This window comes from Gekko japonicus, unplaced genomic scaffold (genome assembly GCF_001447785.1).
Source record: "Gekko japonicus isolate JY-2015 unplaced genomic scaffold, Gekko_japonicus_V1.1 scaffold31, whole genome shotgun sequence".
Lineage (NCBI taxonomy): Eukaryota > Metazoa > Chordata > Lepidosauria > Squamata > Gekkonidae > Gekko > Gekko japonicus.
The window spans coordinates 433284-448975 of NW_015161404.1; the positions used below are offsets into that span (position 1 = coordinate 433284).

The 15692-nt window shown below is 43.0% G+C and overlaps 1 protein-coding gene across 1 annotated transcript in view; it reads left to right on the forward strand.

The window, feature by feature from the left end:
* Window positions 1-15692, forward strand: part of DOCK8 (dedicator of cytokinesis 8) — a 126981-nt gene that overhangs the window by 11808 nt on the left and 99481 nt on the right. The window contains exons 3-6 of the mRNA XM_015425945.1: window positions 7165-7236; window positions 11266-11389; window positions 12108-12320; window positions 13272-13357. Coding sequence (XP_015281431.1) covers window positions 7165-7236; window positions 11266-11389; window positions 12108-12320; window positions 13272-13357 — 495 coding nt within the window. The remainder of the gene's footprint in view (window positions 1-7164; window positions 7237-11265; window positions 11390-12107; window positions 12321-13271; window positions 13358-15692) is intronic.

Here is a 15692-nt window from a genome sequence, read left to right on the forward strand (position 1 = left end):
GCATTGATTTTTAGATTGTGGGAATCACATTTTAAAAGTTTTTAAATTTAAATTTTTATTCTGTATATTATCTGTTTTCCCCCTTCTTTCTCATATTATGTTTATATTGTAAGCTGGTCTTAAAGAGCGTAATAATAAACTAAACTAAACTGCCTGCTGCCCTGAATCAGTGGAGGAAACAGCATACTGTGTGCTTAGTACTGCAACACGGTTACAAAATGAAGTACAAGCACTGGCTCAGAAACTGAAGGACGGTGAGAGACAAGCTGGGTTACCTGGAGCCCCAAAGGAACAGAGATTTGAACCTCTGTAGATTCTCAGGACAGGCAGAGGATCCAACAGACAGAGCCCCAAACTGTTGTCCTGGTATGACTCACTAAACTCTTCCCACACTTCCCTTATTTATTAGAAGGGTTCATAGGCTGTGCTGCCACAGCATTTGCCTACTATCAAAATTAGGACTTTAGATGCCTGGATGTTGTTGTTCAGTCGCACAGTCGAGTCCGACTCTTCGCGACCCCATGGACTAGATCCCGCCAGGCCCTCCTGTCTTCCGCAGTCCTCCGAAGTTGGCTCAATTTCATGTTCGTTGCATCGATGACACTGTCTAACCATCTCATCCTTTGCCGTCCCCGTCTTCTTTGACCTTCAATCTTTCCCAGCATCAGGGTCTTCTCCAGTGAGTGCTCCCTTCTCATTTGGTGGCCAAAGTATTTGAGCTTCAGTTTCATTATCTGGCCTTCCAGGGAACAGTCAGGGTTGATTTCTTTGAGGATTGACTGATTTGTTCTTCTTGCAGTCCAAGGGACTCTCAAGAGTCTTCTCCAGCACCATAGTTCAAAAGAATCTATTCTTCGGCGCTCGGCCTTCCTTATAGTCCAGCTCTCGCAGCCATACATGACTACTGGGAATACCATTGCTTTGACCATGCGGACTTTTGTTGGCAGGGTGATGTCTCTACTTTTTATCATGCTGTTTAGGTTCGCCATCGCTTTCCTCCCAAGGAGCAGGCGTCTTTTAATTTCATGACTGCTGTCACAGTCTGCGGTGATCTGGGATCCCAGGAACGTGAAGTCTGTCACCACTTCCACGACTTCCCCTTCTATTTGCCAAGGAGTGATGGGGCCGGATGCCATGATCTTAGTTTTTTTGATGTTGAGCTTCAAGCCCACTTTTGCGCTCTCCTCTTTTACTCTGAGCAAGAGGCTCTTTAGATCCTTTTCACTTTCAGCCATTAGAGTGGTATCATCTGCATATCTGAGGTTGTTGATCTTTTCCCCAGCAATCTTAATTCCCGCTTGTGATTCATCCAGGCCAGCATTTCGCATGATGTACTCTGCATATATATTAAATAAGCAAGGTGACAGTATACATCCTTGTCGTACTCCTTTTCCTATGCTGAACCAATCAGTTGTTCCGTATCCGGTTCTAACTGTCGCTTCTTGGCCCTTATACAGGTTTCTCAAGAGACATGTGAGGTGGTCTGGTACTCCCATCTCTTTAAGGACCTGCCATAGTTTGTTGTGATCCACACAGTCAAAGGCTTTAGCATAGTCAATGAAGCAGAAGTAGATATTTTTCTGGTACTCTCTTGCTTTCTCCATAATCCAGCGAATGTTGGCAATTTGATCTCTAGTTCCTCTACCTCTTCGAAACCCAGCTTGTACTTCTGGTAGTTCTCTATCCACGTACTGTTGAAGCCTAGCTTGTAGGATCTTGAGCATGACCTTGCTAGCGTGTGATATGAGTGCAATTGTGCGATAGTTTGAACATTCCTTGGCATTGCCCTTCTTTGGGATTGGAATGTATACTGATCTTTTCCAATCCTGTGGCCACTGTTGCGTTTTCCAAATTTGCTGGCAAATGGAGTGCAGCACTTTAACAGCATCATCTTCTAAGACTTTGAATAGCTCAGCTGGAATACCATCACCTCCACTAGCTTTGTTGTTAGCAATGCTTTCTAAGGCCCATTTAACTTCACATTCCAGGATGTCTGGCTCAAGGTCAGTGATTATACCGTCGTGTTTGTCAAGGACATTGAGGTCTTTCTTGTATAGTTCTTCTGTGTATTCTTGCCATCTTTTCCTAATCTCTTCTGCTTCTGTTAGGTCCCTACCGTTTTTGTCCTTTATCATGGCCAGCTTTGCATGGAACGCTCCCTTGATTTCTCCAATTTTCTTGAAGAGATCTCTAGTCCTTCCCATTCTATTGTTTTCTTCTATTACTTTGCACTGTTCATTCAGGAAGGCCTCCTTATCTCTCCTTGCTGTTCTCTGGAAATCTGCGTTCAGTTGGGTAAATCTTTCCTTTTCGCCTTTGCCTTTCGCTTTCCTTCTTTCCTCTGCTATTTGTAAAGCCTCATCAGAAAGCCACTTTGCTTTCTTACATTTCTTTTTCTTTGGGATGGTGGTGATTGCTGCCTCCTGTACGATGTCACGAACCTCTGTCCATAGTTCTTCAGGCACTCTATCTATCAAATCCAGACCCTTGAATCTATTCTTCACCTCTACTGTATATTCATCAGGGATGCGATCTAGGTCAAACCTGAATGGCCTCGTGGTTTTCCCAATTTTCTTCAGTTTAAGTCTGAATTTTGCAATGAGTAGCTCATGATCTGAACCACAGTCAGCTCCAGGTCTTGTTTTTACTGACTGGATAGAGCTTCTCCATCTTTGACTGCAAATTATATAGTCAATCTGATTTCGGTGTTGCCCATCTGGTGATGTCCATGTGTAGAGTCGCCTCTTAGGTTGTTGGAAAAGGGTGTTCGCTATGACCAGTGTGTTCTCTTGACAAAACTCTGTTAACCTTTGCCCTGCTTCATTTTGCTTTCCAAGGCCAAACTTGTCTGTTATTCCAGTTACCTTTTGACTTCCTACTTTAGCATTCCAGTCCCCTATGATGATGAGGACATCATTTTTTGGTGTTAGTTCTAGGAGGTGTTGTAGGTCTTCATAGAACCGGTCCACTTCAGCCTCTTCTGCATCAGTGGTTGGGGCATAGACTTGGATTACTGTGATGTTGAATGGTTTGCCTTGGAATCGGACAGAAATCATTCTGTCATTTTTGAGATTGTATCCCAGTACTGCCTTTTGCACTCTCTTGTTGACTATAAAGGCCACACCATTTTTTCTACGAGATTCCTGGCCACAGTAGTAGATATAATGGTCTTCTGAGTTAAATTCGCCCATTCCTGTCCACTTTAGTTCACTGATTCCTAGGATATCGATGTTTAGTCTTGCCATCTCATTTTTGACCACGTCAAGCTTACCTTGATTCATAGATCTTACATTCCAGGTTCCTATGTAGTATTGTTCTTTGCAGCATCGGACTTTCCTTTCACCATCAGACACATCCATAACTGAGCGTCCTTTCGGCTTTGGCCCAGCCGCTTCACTTTTTCTGGGGTTACTTGTACTTGTCCTCTGCTCTTCCTCAGTAACATATTGGACACCTTCCGACCTGAGGGGCTCATCTTCCGGTGTCATATCTTTTAGCCTTTTGATACTGTCCACGGGGTTTTCTTGGCAAAAGTACTGGAGTGGGTTGCCATTTCCTTCTCCAGGTGGATCACGCTTGGTCTGAGTTCTCTGCTGTGGCCTGTCCGTCTTGGGTGGCCCTTCACGGCATAGCCCACAGCTTCATTGAACTGCCCACACAAAACTCAATATGAGGATCATACCATCCAGGTTTATAAAGGAGAAAAATTATGTTGCAGAGATGTCTTACTGGAAACTGGTCGATTGCATTCCACTTAAATTGGGGGGTCTCCTACAATAATGCCACCTAACACTACAATAAGAGATAACAATTAAGTGCTGTCAAGTTGCAAGCCACTTAGGATAACCCTTCATTATGTTTTTAAGGCAAGAGATACGCAGAGGTGGTTTGCCGTTGCCTTTACTGTTGTCTGCCTTGGTCGTCTCCCATCCAAATACTAACCATGGCCAGCCCTGCTTAGCTTCTGAGCTTTGACAAGCTCAAGAGCTAATCTGGGCTATTCAGGCAACAGCTCTTGAACCTTAGAGTTTCCATACTTCTTGGCAGATTCAGCTGATAGACTAGGACCACATCAGAGGATAAGGATGGCAGCTGAATCTTGTTTGTTCCAGATGCTTTAAGAATAGTCCCCTTAACTCTTCTTTCAAGGAGATAGTGAGAGCATTCACAGCAAACTAGGACATTTTAATACTGTTTCCATTAGAAATTTAACTCTTTGCTGACATCTTGTGGTGTTTTGCTGGCACTATCCTCTTATTTACTTAACATAAAAATTCCCTGATGTTACACTGAATAGAGTGTAGTTGTCTATATCTAGTTTAGTTTTAATATACTGTTGGACAGGAGTAGACAACATGATAGGCTTAACTGGTCACAATCAAGGGTACAGTCTATCTTATCCTTTTGCAATTGAGTTTGTGTCCGTGTGCATGAGAGAAAGAGAGGTTTGGGTGGTAATTGTTTGAAGTATATGTTTATATTTCTTTTTTCTCTTAATGTTTTTGTTTATTATTTAACAATATCCTCGCTGAACTCTCAATATTTAGCAATTATTGTTTGTCTTTTTATTCATACCAGGCACTGATTTCATAGTAATGTGGAAAACTAATATTTTCCACATTAGTATACTAGCTATAATACCTAACAGTTCTTTTTGTTGTTGTTTTTTGGGGGGGATATTAATCTTGATATTGATGTGTTAACTTATGATCTTATCCTGTTACATCAAAAATTTTCCAGTCCCATGAAATGCTAAAGAGTTACTTGTTCCTTAGTAAAAACATCCGGATGTTCTTTAACTCCCAGGAGAGCTCAACATGGGCCTGCGACCATTGCTCCCTCTAAACTGTGGAATCTTGTGAGCAAAAAAATCTACTTTGTGAGTTACTGGCATTAAAGTTGTGAACAAGTAACTGCATAAATTAGTTTGCTCTGGAGCCATCCTTCCTGAGCTAAGATAAAAATGTGCGAGCTGGAGGCTAAAAAACTGTGAGCTAGCTCGCACTAACTCAGCTTAGAGGGAACACTGGATACAACCCTTTCTGTATCAGCCTGGAGGCAGCAGATGCCAGTACAGGGAATATGCTGGGTGTTCTAACTAAAATGTTGAGATACAACTTTATGGACTTGTACAATTTTAGAACCTGTAGAAGTTGGTTTTGAAGATTATTCATTCTCCATTATAGAGTTTGTCTGATGGATCCTTGGTATCAAGATCCAAGCATGTTTGTCAGGAGGATTATGTGAATTCAGTAATAACATTTTGAATATTAGATAAATAGCCCACTCACTTCTGTATAAAATGCACCATGAGTTCACCAGATCCACGTGTGGCAAGTTTTCAGACAGTGCAGTCCTATGCAGTTACTCCAGTTGCTCACTGGAATCAGTGGATTTACACTGGAGTAACTCTGTATAAGATTGCATTGTGAATAAGTTACTGTGCTAGGAATTTTCCAGTACTGCATTAAAATGTACATTATCATCAGTTCTGTACAGTTCTGGTCACCACACCTCAAAGAGGATATTATAGCATTGGAAAAAGTGCAGAAAAGGGCAACTAGAATGATAAAAGGGTTGGAACACTTTCCCTATGAAGAAAGGTTAAAACGCTTGGGGCTCTTTAGCTTGGAGAAACGATGGCTGAGGGGTGATATGATTGAGGTTTATAAGATTATGCATGGGATAGAGCAGGTTGAGAAAGAAGTACTTTTCTCCCTTTCTCACGATACAAGAACTCGTGGGCACTCAATTAAATTGCTGAGCAGTCGGGTTAGAATGGATAAAAGGAAGTACTTCTTCACCCAAAGAGTGATTAACACATGGAATTCACTGCCACAGGAGGTGTGGTGGCTACAAGCATGGACAGCTTCAAGAGGGAATTAGATAAGCATATGGAGCAGAGGTCCATCAGTGGCTATTAGCCACAAGGTATAGGTAGGAACTCTGGGGCAAGAGATGCTCTGTATTCTTGGTGCTTGGGGGGGGGGTCAACAGTCGGAGGGCTTCTAGCGTCCTGGCCCCACTGATGGACCTCCTGATGGCACCTGGTATTTTTGGCCACCGTGTGACAGAGTGTTGGATTAGATGGGCCATTGGCCTGATCCAACATTGGCTTCTCTTTTGTTCTTATGATCACATTTCCCTCTATGAATGCTTCTTGCTGTAAAAATTGTTCTCAGATGTAAACGGTAGCTTTCATGCAGTTTTGAGAACCTGCAGTCTCTCAAGCTTAAAAAAGGAGACAATTTCTATCAGTGATTTTCTGTTTCTTGAAGCCACACTTATCTTTTATTTGCATTGCAGGGATGGCGTTCTGAAGTAAGCTGATGATTTCCCTTATCAGTGCATGTAAACAGAGCATTTCATCAATTGGACACTAATCAAACCATCAGCAAATTTTAATTCCATTCCTGAAAGAAAAGGTCCCAATGTTGGGAGACTGATTTAGGAGACATTTGGAGAAAAAAAGAATGACTCTGTTTAATAATTTTATTAGTTATCCATTGCTACAGACACCAAAGGCTTACTATATTTAGTGGGTGGTACATCGCCTTGATGAGATTTGAAGTAATACATCCCAGATATAGTCAAGACTGCTAAAAGGACTGAGGCCATGTTAGAACACTATTCCATCTTTGATGGAAATAAACTGTTTGCTTAAGGGCTAGCAGTAGGGTTGCCAAATTCAGATCGTCCGGGAGCGGGGGGCTCCCGGACGATCCCGGGCACGTGCGCGCACGTGCGTCACCTGGAAGTGACGTCGCACGCTGGGGGCGGGGCCATGCGATTTGAGGGGAAAACAAAGAGTTTTCCCCTCAAATGGCTGCCATTTGAGGGGAAAACTCTTTGTTTTCCCCTCAAATCACGTGGCCCCGCCCCCAGAGTGCAACGTCACTTCCGGGTGACGCGCACGTGGGGGTGGGGTTTCCCCCGGGCCCCGATTCCGGCGCGCCGGTAATCGGAGGTCCGAAGCATTTGGCAGCCCTAGCTAGCAGCTAGTGTCTGTCAGGAACTGATGAACTCCAGGCCCAGTGTCCACCCTTGAGTTCTGCGACTCACTTCTTTGAATATAATGAGCCTCCTAATGAGGAAAAAAATTACTGAAATAACTTAATACCATGGTCAAATAATTGGTTATTAATATTTTTGTCCCCTCCCCAGTGCTGAGTTGGATCTACATGTCCGGGATTGTGTACAGACCTATATCCGTGACTGGCTGGTTGTGAATCGAAAGTAAGTTCTGGGTCTGTAATCAAAGAGCTAACAGTTGATTTTTATATTTATTTTTATTGGTAGTGGAATATTAAAATGTTACTTTGACTAATCCTGCAAACTGTACCCGATCAATAGGTAGGGTGCTTACAGTACCATCCTAAGGAGAGTTGTACCCTTCTAAGCCCATTGACCTCAATGGCCTTAAAAAGGTATATTTCTGTGTAGGATTACGTTGTTGTTTTCTCACTCACTAGACTCAATTTATGCAGTGTGTTGTGCTACTAGTAGACTATGAACCAAATAGGGCTAAGCTAAACCATATATATGAAAAAGTATAAATATTTATTAAGGTGTACACGTGTTAAAACTTTCCTGATTAAAAATTGCTTTGTCTAAAATCAGACTGTAAAAGCTTGTCCACTTTACATACAAATGATGGGTAAAAACTTTACAACCAAAGACCATACGCATTTCGGCCCCTAAGGGCCTTCCTCAGTGGTCACTATTATCTATATATTCTAGACACACATTCAAAGACCTGTTACAGAATTCTAGTATCCATATAATTAAACCAGATTCTGAATCTTTTTTATTTAATAATGGTTTCTTTTATACATTTGGACTAAATAATGAAGATATTTCTCCCCCCCCCTTTATTTTTCTTTGAACAATTTCCCAGAAGGGAATGGTTGGCTTGGAGTCTATGGCTTTGTCCCTGTCCAAGGTCCCACGCCTCCTGAAACCTCACCCTCCAGGCTCTATCCCTCACATCTCCAGGAATTTCCCACTTGGAGTTGGCAACCCTATCTCCTTCCCACCCAATCATCAACCTACCTTTATTTCCTGCTCACTCTTCAGCTTTCCACCCCCACACACACACCTGCAGCCTCTCCCGTGCTCTGAAGCCCTGACTGCTACGTCATATTGGCTGTCATATGGGGGCCACCTCAGCAGCATATAAGGATACAGAGCCCACCATTTTCTCCAGGGGAACTGATCTCTGCCATCTGGAAAGCAGTTATAATTCTGACTGATCTCCAGCCCTCACGTGGAGATTGGACACATTTTACCACAGAACAGCAAAACCGTTTAGAATGTTACAGGCAAAATCCAATCAAGTCGCATATGCAAACGACCTCTGTGTTCCGGGGCAAAGGCCAATGAGGCTGCATATGCAAATAACCTCTGTGTTCTGACTGGCTATGGGGGGGAGAGGAAGAGCAAACTGTTTAGAATATTGGAGGTGAGACTCAAGCAGTGCAGCCAGTGGATAGGGACAGATTCTGAGTGACACACCAGGGCGCCAACCAATTCCGGAGCGTGTGGAATGTTCTAGAGAAGTGCCACCACCATTTGGCTTTTATATATAAGGGAGATAATACAAAACTTTGTGTGAGCTTTTGAGGTCACTGGCTTTCCATCAGGCTAGATGGGACAAAAAACGTTAAAGGAGGGGAGCAGATTTTTCAAGGTTAGACCTTGTCTTGCAAGGAGTCAAGGCAAGCTGAAGGCAAGCTGCAGAACCTTGGATAGCTCCAGGGCTGACAGCTTTGTCCCAATGGCTGTTATAGCTGGGTTGAGGTCAGAAATACTGGAACAAACCAACTAGCTAGGCACCACTGTCTGGGAATTCTGGCTGCTTCCTTGGAGGGGACTGGACTACTGGCACTGCAGTTTGAGTCCAGAGGTGCTGCTTCCCATGCAAACTGTTCCTCCCTGGATGGAGTTGCTAGCTTGCCAATGTGGTGTAGTGGTTAGAGTGACGGACTAGAATCTGGGAGACTCAGGTTTGAATCCCCACTCCGCCATGGAAGTTTGCTATGTGACATTGGGCCAGTCATACACTGTCAGCCTAGCCTGCCTCAGTGTTGTGGAGATAAAATTGAGGGGAGAAGAACCAAGTAAGCTGCTTTGGGTCCCCATTGGAGAGAAGGGCAGGGTATAAATGAAGTAAATAATGTTATTATTTGTTTAAAACATTACAAAGTGGCCTTTTCACCCAATTTAGTGTTAAAAACTAGGAACAAAACACACAGACTCATACATGGGACAGAGGGTCAGTGAGTGAGGGAATGCCAAACAAAACAGAGAAGTCTTCACCCACTGGCAGAAGACAGTGATAGAAGAGAACAGATGAATCTCACTGAAGACAGGAGTTCTCCTTTCTCAGGTTGCTGCCCATCTAGACTCTGATGGCCCCTGAAAAGGGCCCCCTGAAGATTATTGTAGTTCCCATGTAGGCTCAGTCAAATGGTTGGTCTGTTTTGCCTACATATTCTGTAGTATTTGACTGCTTTTAAAACTAGGAGGTCTCTTTTAGGACTGGTTTGCCTCATGCAAATGCTTTTGGTACTGTTCTGCTCATGTATAGGAAACATTTGGGTAGGTCCATGTTTGTGTGAACGACTGTCTTCAAACGGGCACTGTCCCTGTGACCATCGTGATTTCTGTGATGGTAGTGGCTCTATTTTGAGCTGCTGCAATCATACAAATTGCAATGCCCAAGGCAATGGTCCCCACATGGATGCACCATTTCACAGATATAAAACTCTTGTAAGCTGTTTGAGAACTGACAAGGGGGACATCTCTGTGGCGTCTTCAGGTGAATGCTTCTGCGTCAGAGTGCTTCATGTTCTGTGGAGGCCACTGGGTTTCAGTCAATCCATATATGTTGGTATAGTTTGAAACCTACAAGTGGCAAAGCATTTACCGTTTTTGAGATATTTTATTCCACTCACAAGAAAACTCCTCTTGGATGTTATACCTTCATAATAAAAAAACCCCATCCAGAGCCCTTGTTTTTTTAGCCAGTGTAATTAAGACAGTCTCCAGTACAAGGTCATACTCAAGGAGAGCAGGGATATCAAGGAAGGTGCGTTCTGCTTTATGACTTCATTTTTCATTCTCAGTCAACTGGCAAACAATTAAAATACAAACAAATTAAAATGCAAGCACATCTTTGCATATAATTTATCTACTCCCAGAAATGTAATAAAAAAGTGTTTCCAGGATCAATAATTGCTTGTGGAATATTTGTTATGCAAGACAGTAAAGTAGTTGGGTGTCTAATCTTTGCAATGTAATGACAGAGAAATCTGAAGAAATTTTAATGGTGTAACTGGCTAGGGCTGTCTGTGAAATTTATGTTCCCAATGAGACAAGATGTATGCAAGCCCTGTTCTGGTGGTAGCCATGAGGTTATTTGTGGTAGACCTTGGACTTCAGCTGTATCTAACTTTAAGACTCTCTGTTTGAAACATTTGTTCAAGGGCTAACTCTTCCATGTTTAAAGATGTAAAAATGGGGCTTTGGGTATCTGGAAGAAGGGATGGTCTGAATATAAATAGCATACCAGGTCCAGAAGATCCTACTGCTAGTCTTGTAGAGCCAGGCTGGACACTTGAAGAAGGCAGCTGGGCAAAAAGTAGGATTGGATACAACCAAAGCAGCCAGTGCACACATGATTTCAACAAAGTTATAAAGAATATATCCAGCTTGAATTGCGGATCATTTGGCCGGTCACAGACTAATGTAATGATAACTGCTGAGCTGTGTCACTTTTACAGTGTTTATGGTGCTTGCAACCTGGCCACTCTGCAGTGCCATTTCTAAAAACTGAATATAGCCTCCAGTCTATTTTTGCTTCATCCTTTCTTCAAAGACATTAGAGCAGTAGACATGGCTACAAGGTAGCTTGGGCTGAGAAGCTCTCTGAGTGGGATCTTCCTGGTCTTTGTGCAACACTCTACCCACTGCAACATACTAGTTCTAAACATAGATTACCTGTGTGTCAGTTTCATAGTTTATTTTGAGTGTACCTTTGGCTTCCGGGATGGGCAAGATAGCAAGCATATCGTGATTCAATTCAGGGTATTCCCATAAATGCATGTGCCATTGAAGCAAATCTTATTTTAATTACTTAAGATGGTGCCATAATATGTATGTCATAATATGACAACTGAACATATTTCTTTTGTGGTGGCTGTTCTTTAATCTTCTCCTTATTGTTTTTTAAACTAAAATCCATCTGGCTTTTTTAATTTCAAGGAACCAAGGAAATAACGAGACATTCGCCTTTAAGAAAAAGGGATCCAGAAGAGACTTCCACAAGACTCTTCAAAAGCAAACCTTTGAATCAGAAATTTCAGATTACAATGATATAAACTGTCAGGTATTTTCCTTTGGAATATAGAAGTTGGAGGTAAATGAGAGAGGGGAGGGATTAACTGTATTCAAGTCTGCTAGCAATGCCCACTGCATATCATGTGCTTGTCTCATAGTGCATCCCCCAGTTGTGATACAAGAAGCCTTCCATGTTCCCACATGGTACCTCCAAGGGAAATCCGCAAGATCACTTCACCAGGGAGAAGGAGAGGGAAGGACAGAGAGACTGTGGAGTATTAAATGAGGAGGAAATAAATTGTATCAAAATGATTTTAGTGATTGATATAAAATACAATATAATGTATAAAGATCCTGACATAAGTTAATTATCCTTTGAACCATCTTTCATTATGGATTGTAGTAAGAGAGGTAAAAGGCATTCCTTTCGATTAATGCTTATTGGCAAATTGGGGATTCTGATTTAAAGCAGTAATTGTGACTAGATAATTAAGAGTGTGATTTTATTCTGAATATGATGGGATTATTTCTAGAGTTACTTCTAAGTGACTATAATTTTTTCTTACCAAGTAAGTTCCTTGCCACCAAACCCATTGGTCAAGTTTAATATCTGCCAAGAATGAACACTTTCTGGTGATAGAACTTTGTTACTTAGTTCCAGGGAAATTGTTCATTAGCACTGAGCTAAAGGAGAAATATGACAGACATCTTTAAACTCTGTAAATTAAAGCAATTCATTCTGCCCTACTTCACATATTCTCAAGCAGACGGGTCCCAGGCACTTAAAGATCCTCTGCGATGAATCTGGGAGAACCACATTGACATCCGGTGACTTTGACTTGCGCAGCTTGCAACCTGATCCTCGTCTGGTGAATCTGCTACAGCACATTAGTGCAGAAGACTTTGAAAGGCAAAATGAGGAGGCACGACGAAGCAACAGAGCAGCAGAGTTGTTTGCCCTATACCCCAGTATAGATGAGGTGAGCTGTAAATGTTAAAGTTTGCATGTTTTACGAAGAAATGGCTCAGTTAGAACTAAGATGTTAACAAAAGTTAGCCCTAGAAGATGACCTTCAGGAGCTTGCCCCAGAAATGTAATCCTTACCCACGGACTGTCTCACCACTTGGCTCCTCTTGGGCTTGTGTTCTTTTTTTTGAGCTCATTGTTACAGGGCAAACTCTGGTGCTGTATGTTTCTATTTCAGTCGAATTTGAATTATTCTGTAATGGGATGTCCTTATTATTGACTGGGATTCAAACTGATGGTCTGCTTGTGCACAGAGACTTTTATGCTTCCCTTCCCCTTGCAGGAGCAGCCACTGCTTCCAAAATTGGGGGTCTCACTGGAGTGCCACCATGGGAGGAACAAGGGGCTGATGCTGGAAGGAAACTTTGCCCCTCCCTTGAAAAGAAGCAGAAGTTTCTAGTCGTAAACAGGGCTGTGGGTGGACACTGTCCATTATATTCAAAATAGAACTAATTCTGCCTGTTCCTATAGCACTGACATTACATCTGACTGTGACTAGATGTGACAAGTACATGACACAGTATGGCTCTCACAGGCTGGAAGTGTGCCAGAACGCATCTAATGAATGTCTTGTGGAATAGTGTAAGCACAGCAATATCCTGAATTGGGTGGGTTTTTTTAAATTTCATTTTCTTGCTGTGGCATCCCAAATCAGCCTCTGGGTTTTAGGGGAGAGCTCAGATGATCACATGACCAAATACAGTCCACATTCAAATGAAAGATTTCATCCCAGACTAAAAATAAAAGACAGTTGCAGGGTTTGGAAGCAACATATGAACATTTTGCCATTTTTGTGGCATGGTGCAGTCCAGCTTACATTCACATGTGTTGTTCCTGGTAACATGGAAACATCCAGAATGCTTAAACTAAAATAATAACCACGTAATAATATGTTTAACAATAGGAGGATGCTGTGGAAATACGACCAGTACCTGAATGCCCCAAGGAACATCTGGGCAACAGGATATTGGCGAAAGTACAGGCCCTGAAGTAAGTATCATTGTGACTTCTACCATAGAGACATTTACAGTTTGGATATAGTCAGGGCTCTACTGGTAGCAGAAGCTCCTTTGCATATTAGGCCACACACCCCTAGTGTAGCCAATCCTCCAAGAGCTTACAGTAGCCGCAGTAAGAAGAGCTCTGTAAGCTCTTGGAGGATTGGCTACACTAGGGGTGTGTGGCCTAATATGCAAAGGAGCTCCTGCTACCAGTAGAGCCCTGGATATAGTTCCATCAAGTTGTGGTGATATTAGAAAATAATCCTCTTACCATCAACAAACTGCCTACCATACTAACTCCTCAAAATGTGTTTTCTATGCATTAGGTTTTGAATAGTGCAATCCTGTGCAGAGTTACTTCATTTGAAGCACATTAATTTCAAAGAGCTTCAAGTGGAGTAGCTATGCACAGGATTGTGCTGTGAAAAATACGTTCTTCCAAGCTTCATTTTCGTTAGAAACCATCATTTGTTTGAGGAGTTCTACTAAAATATTTAGGCTGTAAAGGCCGTTGTGAAGCCATGGTATGCTAGGGCCTTGGATGGAAATATCAGTTGATGTGCAGGTTCATAGATGAGAAGTCATTCCTTTAAATGCCCTGGCCCCACACCATGTAGAGCTTTAATGGTAATGTCTAGCATACTGATTTTTGCTTGGAAGCATACTGGAAGCCAGTGAAACTCTTTAAAAGTGACATAATATGTTCTGTATCACTTGTGTCTGCTAGCCATTTAGCTGCCAAGTTTTAAACTATTTGGAGCTTCTAAACAGTCTTTAAAAGATAGCCCCATTTAGACACATTGCAGTAGTCCAACCTGGATGTAATCAGAAGAACCTATGTAACTGTGGCCAAATCATATCTTTCAAAAAAGGGCTGGAGCTGGCAAAACAACTAAAACTGGTAAAAAGTACTATGTACTACAAAGGGGGCCTAAGCCTCCATCTGTACACTCGTATTAAAAAAACACCCCAAGGTGCAAAGCTGCTCCTTATCAGAGCTCAACACACCTGGGATAGGCTGACTCTACAGTCCTCTGTTGGCCTTAATATCAACAAACAGCACCTCAGTTGTATCTAGACTGAGTTTCAGTTTATCATTCAGCTCATTTCCATCTCTAGACTCCATGTCAAGATATTCATCCTTAACTTGACTCATCTGAAAAGCAGAGCTGAGTGCCATCCACATATTGACAACACCTCAGTCTGCCTTCTGGTCAACCAGTCAGGACCAGAACCAATGGATCACAGAGCCTCCAACATCCACCTGAATTCTTTCAGTACAATACCCTGGACAGTGGCATAGAAAGCTGATGAGACACACAGGAGAATCAACAGCTCTCCCTGTCTCTCTCCCAAGGATTGTTGTCAGCCAGGGTGCCCAAGACATTTTCAGTCCCAAAGCCAGTTCTGAAAATGGATTGTGTCCAGATAATCTGTCTCATCACAGAGAGCCTGGTGCAGCTACCACCCATTTGAGAACCCTGCCTAAAAATGGGTATTTGCCATCAGTCGTTTAAATCCTGAATGTATAAGGAGAAGTCCCTGGAGATGGCTGATTTTCCTTGACTGTGTCATCTTCTTGAAATCATCAAGACTAACAACCATTTTGTTCAATTGTGACAAATTCTCAACTAACCTACATGGAAGATGATCTCAAATTCTGGTTTACCATGCCAACAGATAAAATAAATGGGAGTGGCCTTCAGAATCAGCTGTCTCAGATCTCTGTTTTAGGACCGGATTACTGCCTTGGCAGTGCCATGATCGGATCACCATGCCCTGAAGGCCCGTCTGAATGTCCCGCCCCGACCCTGTTTAGGTGGCGAGCTGATTTTGGCTCGCCCGCGGAGTCAAATGGACCCTATGCGGCTCCAAATGGCCCTGCGGGATCCAAGACCCCCTGGCGGCTCGTTGGAGGAGCTGGTGGAGGACTGGAATAACCGGCTCTCCACAGCCATCGACGAGATCGCTCCCAGGCGCCATCGACGAGATCGCTCCCAGGCGCCATCGACGAGATCGCTCCCAGGCGCCATCGACGAGATCGCTCCCAGGCGCCATCGACGAGATCGCTCCCAGGCGCCATCGACGAGATCGCTCCCAGGCGCCATCGACGAGATCGCTCCCAGGCGCCATCGACGAGATCGCTCCCAGGCGCCATAGCTCACGCCCGGCCCAATTATTTAGGGTAATTCGGTCTTTAACATCCTTGCCTCAGGGCAGACAAAATATTAGAGAATTGGACATTGGCTGTGAGGCTTTTGCGAGCTTTTTTGCAGATAAAGTCTTGGCACTCCATTGTGACCTCCCCGCCACACTTGATACAG